This window comes from Ricinus communis, chromosome 1, assembly GCF_019578655.1.
Source record: "Ricinus communis isolate WT05 ecotype wild-type chromosome 1, ASM1957865v1, whole genome shotgun sequence".
In the NCBI taxonomy this organism is placed as follows: Eukaryota; Viridiplantae; Streptophyta; class Magnoliopsida; order Malpighiales; family Euphorbiaceae; genus Ricinus; species Ricinus communis.
The window spans coordinates 33,446,206-33,451,961 of record NC_063256.1 but is presented as its reverse complement, the minus strand read 5'-3'; the positions used below and the strand labels follow the sequence as shown (position 1 = coordinate 33,451,961).

General features: G+C 33.3%; 1 protein-coding gene across 4 annotated transcripts; it reads right to left on the bottom strand.

The window, feature by feature from the left end:
* Positions 1 to 620: 620 nt before the first annotated feature.
* LOC8271525 (pentatricopeptide repeat-containing protein At5g01110) lies at positions 621 to 5,284 on the bottom strand. Of its 4 annotated transcripts, XM_048378796.1 has the most exons (5): positions 5,063 to 5,284; positions 4,456 to 4,815; positions 2,247 to 3,525; positions 2,072 to 2,152; positions 1,670 to 1,918 (listed from the first exon to the last, which is right to left on the bottom strand). In XM_048378796.1, exons 2-3 carry the CDS (start codon positions 4,673 to 4,675, stop codon positions 2,462 to 2,464), a joined length of 1,284 nt encoding a protein of 427 aa, XP_048234753.1. In that variant the 5' UTR covers positions 4,676 to 4,815; positions 5,063 to 5,284; the 3' UTR covers positions 1,670 to 1,918; positions 2,072 to 2,152; positions 2,247 to 2,461. The 4 variants fall into 4 exon arrangements, with proteins under 4 accessions (XP_048234750.1, XP_048234757.1, XP_048234753.1 ...); XM_048378793.1 differs by lacking the exons at positions 1,670 to 1,918; positions 5,063 to 5,284 and adding an exon at positions 621 to 1,066 and having other exon boundaries at positions 4,456 to 5,056; XM_048378800.1 differs by lacking the exons at positions 1,670 to 1,918; positions 5,063 to 5,284 and adding an exon at positions 621 to 1,013 and having other exon boundaries at positions 4,456 to 5,056.
* Positions 5,285 to 5,756: the final 472 nt, after the last annotated feature.

The following is a 5,756-nucleotide window of genomic DNA, read 5'->3' as shown; positions in this document are numbered from 1 at the left end:
AATGGCTAATTCAGTTCAAACCCTCAGCAGAATTAATAGATTGGATTCTACAATGCAAAGTAAGTAAAAATTTAGTTAAAGGACCTAATCAACAAGTAAAATTCAATTTAGTCCTTAAAATTTCTTATTGAGTATTAAACTCAATTAAAAAGAAATTACTAAATAATTTAGGTAAAATAATAGTAACTAATTAGTAATTTTCTTATCCACTTAACTAAATTATACTAAAAATTAAAACTAAAGCAAAACATTTATCAATTAATTATTTTTATTAGAAATTAAGGTTAATTATTTAAGAAAACCAAGGATTTTATTCTAATTTAATAAAAATTTAAACTTGCATGAGCTTCATTTTATTATTTAATTTGGATTTTTTTATTAAAAATTGTAATTTAATTATTTTTTTTATTAGAGATTATTATTAGATATTAAAATAAAAATTTTATAATACAAATCATTTTACTAAGTTTAATACATAATATAAAGTCCAAAGTCTAAAATGAACTTTACTTAATAATTAGCTTGCTTTGCATGAGGAGTGGAATCAAATCTCCCAATTTTATGAGTTTGGACTGAATTGACCATTTTTGCCAAATTGGTAGATAAAATGGACTAAAAAGTTAAAAATCTGAGTAAATTAACCATTGACTCCAAGTTGAGGGGGCAAATTGACCTTTAAACAGTTCATACAAAGCAAAATTCCTTGTAATGATGACTGAGAAACAACTGTACTGCCCTGCAAAATCTTCATAAATCATTTCACTGCTCGGATGGAGAGGGGAAGACTAGAATAAGCTAACATCAAGGAGTAAATAAAAATGTTTCAAACAGAGCCCGCACATGACATGGAGCTTTTCAGCTTCACAGCTCAGTATCCTTGCTTAACAAAGAGAGTTTAGTCCACGAAGTTCAAAGTTTTAATCAGGGATGGAAGAATGAACTCATCATGGAAAGAAACATATGAATACACAAGTGTCAAATTGCTTAATGGTTTCTCTCCAGCCATCTTCCTCCTAATCCGATGAAAATAACATCAGATTGACAACATCGAGCTAACTCTACAACTCTGAAAGAAAGGACAAAAAGGACAAGATAGAAGTATCACGTAGTTTCATACAAACATGAAAAGTAATGTCATGCAACTTAATGGTATTACACACCATTTAAAACCATAATAGAATCTTAATCCCTATTGAATTTGGACAATGAAGCCATCACAGAAATTAACTGGAAACCAGACAATTTGAAATCAAAATAACTTGTAGGTTTCGCTTCAAAGAATTTAATAATGTAATTGTTCCATGTCAGCAAAGAAGAAAGCAATTATACAGTTCCACTAATAAAGCTATTTTGTAAAAATGGGTTTATCAATGTAGTACCCTCACTTGACAGCTGAAGGCTTAGGCATTTGTTACTATTAAAAGAGGAGTTAAATGCCTTCTTGTACCATAGTTTTTATGTACAGAATCTATCTGATATGCCAATGTAATGAAAGATAACAAACAATTAGCAGCTCCCTAAGTGAAACACATTGCAGCAAAGTGAACACAACAGAAGAGTGAGTACACAGAATCCTTTCATCTCTTTTGAAATTTCGCTCTTGGGAAAAATGATGCAGAATATAAATAAACGTACAAATAGACCATATGGTACAAATTAACTGAAAACATTTCTTAAAAATTTTCTTTCAAGTTCATTTTGGAAGTAAGCATTCCCTTAATACCAGCAAATTGATGAACAAAATGATTAATAATAACAATTCATACAAAGCAGTCCTATGCATCATGAAAATACTTATAGTCGATAAACTAAAATGCTTTAAACAGGTCAACAAGATGGCACCAAATGGATGTCCAACTACCAATTCCTCCACATATATAGGAACTTGCTGTTCAGCAGGCCCACTTTTTCAATCCAGCTGGAATTATGTAAGATCAGAGAATAATAATGGCAAAGCAATCAGTATAGAATTGAGCCAATTAAGAGGTCATGAATTTACACTGCAACCAAATTTCGTTTACTTTTAATTAAAACAAAAGGAAGCATTTGTCAAGGACAGAAGTAAACTCACCTTCAACACGGTCAACAAATAAACAAGGAACTTCACATAATTCCAGAACAAAGCTTTGCTTCTGGAGTTCGTAGTGCAAATCTACAAGCAACATATAAACAAGGAAAAGAATTAATAATAAAGGACAAGTGATTATATAAGAATAAATGAAAAATGCAACGAGAAGATACCGGACCTGGCATAAAGTGAAAGGGATCTGACAAGTTATAAAGGCTACAATAGCAAAACAATTAAGAACTATCATCTGGCACAAATTCCCTTTGCATCATTCCTTCATGAAATCTAACCTATCCATTAGTCCTAGATCATGTGTTTAATCAAACTATCCTTTCCGTCATGAAACTATATCATGCGTTTAGATTGACTCACAGTTGCAGGATGTGAGTCAATCTAAAAATCATCATCAGGCACAAACCCCCTTTGCAGCATTTCATCATGAAAGCGAAATGCTTCTTTCAAGTTGTCCTGGGAAACATATCCATTTATCAAAGTGGTGTAAGTAGATCTATCAGGATCTATCCCTCTCTCAATCATTTTCCGTAATATCAATTCAGCCTCCTGCATCCTACCTTGCCTACAGAACCCATTCAGAATTACATTATATGTAACCACATCAGGCTGCAGCCCTTTGGTTTCCATCTTATTTATCAGAAAAAAAGCTTTATCCATATATTCTCCTTTTACAAACCCATTAATGAGAGTGTTATATGTGATGCTATCAGGACCAACTCCTTCTGAAATCATCTTGCCCAAGAATTCATCAGCCTTTGACAGATCACCTGACCGGCAATAGCCCTTTATAACAGTATTACAAGTAACAAGAGTAGGCTTGATGCCCTTTCGGATCATCTCATCCCACAATCTGAAGGCCTCAGATACAAAACCCAGATTACAGTACCCATTTACTAAAATGGCATAAGAAATGTGATTAGGAAAAATCTTCCTAGAGATCATTTCATTCCATAATTCATTAGCTTTTTCCATTTCAGTTGTCTTGCAAAACCCATCAATTAAAATGTTGTACGTTACAATATCTGGTTTGATATTCTTTTGAGTCATTATTCCAAATAAGCTTAGTGCTTTACCCATATTCCCCTCCTTGCAATGTCCATGAATGAGCGTCGTGAAAGTGCAAAAATCAGGAACTACACCCCTTTCCACCATCTCATCAAACAGTGCATTTGCATCTGCGAGTATCTTTTTTTTGCACAACCCATTTAATATAGTATTATAAGCCACAACATCTAAAGCACAACCCTGCTCTAGCATTTTATCACGTATCTCCAAAGCTTCTGACATCATACCATTTCTACAATAACCATTTATAAGAATAGTGTAAATCACATTATCCGGAACCAAGCCAGATGTCTTCATATCTCTAAAGTACATTAACGCTTGATCAAGATGTCCATTTCTTGAAGACACTCCAATAAGTGAACTGAAGCTAATTAGATCTGGAGAAACACCTCGATGCAACATATCAGAAAAAATATCTTTAGCTTCCAAAAAATTGTTATTTCTACAACTTTCAACAAGCAATGTGTTATAAGTGGTAGTGTCTGGACTCAACCCGATGCTCAACATCTCATTAAAAACCCCCTTTGCTCTAACATATCTTCCCTTTTTACATAACCCATTTATGACAGCATTATATGTGAAAAGAGTTGGTTTTAATCCCTTACCCGACATTGAGTTCATTACTTCAAAAGCTTCATCTAAAAGCCCTTCACGACAATATGCATTTATAAGAGTATTATATGTTACAATATCTGCAAAAATTCCTTTTTGCTCCATATCAATTAGGAATGGCTTAACATCATCAATCTTGTGGTCTTTACACAATGCATTGACCATAATATTTAACGTATAAACATTCAGTTCAATCCCACTTCTAGCAATTTCGTTATACACTTCCCAAGCTAAATCAACCCAGCCCATCTTCACAAGCCCCCCAAGAAGACTATTACAAGCATTTATAGACACCAAAAACCCTTTCCTTCTCAAAATTTTAAATGTATCGGTGCCTTCATTTAACTTCCTAGCTTGCACATAACTCCGAATGAGCAAATCAAACACCAAATTATCCACTCCACAAGTACTACTCATTGATATCAAGGATTCAACAATCTCTACCCTCGAAACTCCGCTTCTCCTGATCATCCTAAGAATTAAAGTTTGTGCATCTGATAATCTTTTACTACGTACTAAAACATGAATCATTGCACTCAATGAAATCAATGAATGCTTAAAATTCTTGCCAGTTAACATAATATGATCAATAAATCTTTGACACAGTTGCAAATTAGTGCGACATCGTTGCAGAACCTCAACTATGACCAATGGGTTTAGGCAAAAATGATAACTTTGCAAGAAATTAACATTACCTCGCCTTAAATTCAATAGAATTTTCTCAACCAAGAAAGAATCTGGTGGAGCTGATGAAGTTGGCTCTTGGTTTGGATTTTGACAATTCTCTAAAGTATGTAGATATCTGATGATGCATTCTTCACTAGGGTTTCTAATAGTAGCGATGACATAGAGTTGTTTGTGGGTTTGGAGGATTCTGCAGTACTGTTTCTGAAAGGGTAAGCAAAGGATGGCCATTTTTTCCAAATATCCCGCTCTGGGCCTTTTGTTGTTTCCTTATATTCCTTTCCAGAAATTGGAGATTTTGTTTGAGAGAGATGAAGAGATTTTTAGAACTGAATAAGATATGGCCCTTTTTCCTTTTCTTTGGTTCAGCTCTGCAGAACACAGAGAATATGTTTTAGCTTTGCTGGTTAGGTTAAGTATGACTTTGTAAAACAAACACAGTAAGTCAGTACCCTTCGACCTATGTATTAAAATTCCACATAAGGTTTCTTTATAATTTAGGGATTCCTCAGATAGTTGGTGAAGACGATCAGAAAATTAAAATTCCACATAAGGTTCCTTTATAATATAGGATTCCTCAGATAGTTGGTGGAGATTATCACAAATACTACGGTTTACCTTGTGTGATGGGGCAGCGTTAGCTGAGAAGGCCTCACGGTGGTATTTTTTAATAGTGCATTTTCTTGCTTAATTTCAGCACTGATATCAAAGGTAAATTTCCCATGGATATCATTTCCAGGATTCACACAGGTAATACTCACTTTACACTCACTTAAAAGGTACTGATTGATAGAGCATAATTATAGAAATTCTAGCTTATTAAGTCTTATCGTAATATTCCGGAATGATTTTATATTTTCTATACATAGGATAGAAAACAAATTATTGTATATATATTTCAAGAAAACTTTGAAAGTTAAAAGAAGAGAACTCCAATTGGGCTCTGAATATGTGAATGGATATGAGGTTATTGAATACATGAATGAGATTGACAACACATTTCCACTCAACCACATATGCATAAAGACAATCAAATACAAAAAGAAAAACACTATTTATGGGAGCTTCCATCAAGCATCCCAAACTCTCTCTTAATATAATTCAATAATTCAATCTCATTGACATGTTTTATAAAGATATCAGCGAACTGATTAATTGTATAAATGAATTTTAACACAACATCTCTATTTTGGACATGATCTCCCAAGAAATGATATCTAATGTCTATATGCTTACTCCTAGGATATTGAATGAGGTTCTTAGACAAATTTATTACACTAGTGTTATCACACTTAATTAGAATATGACTGAG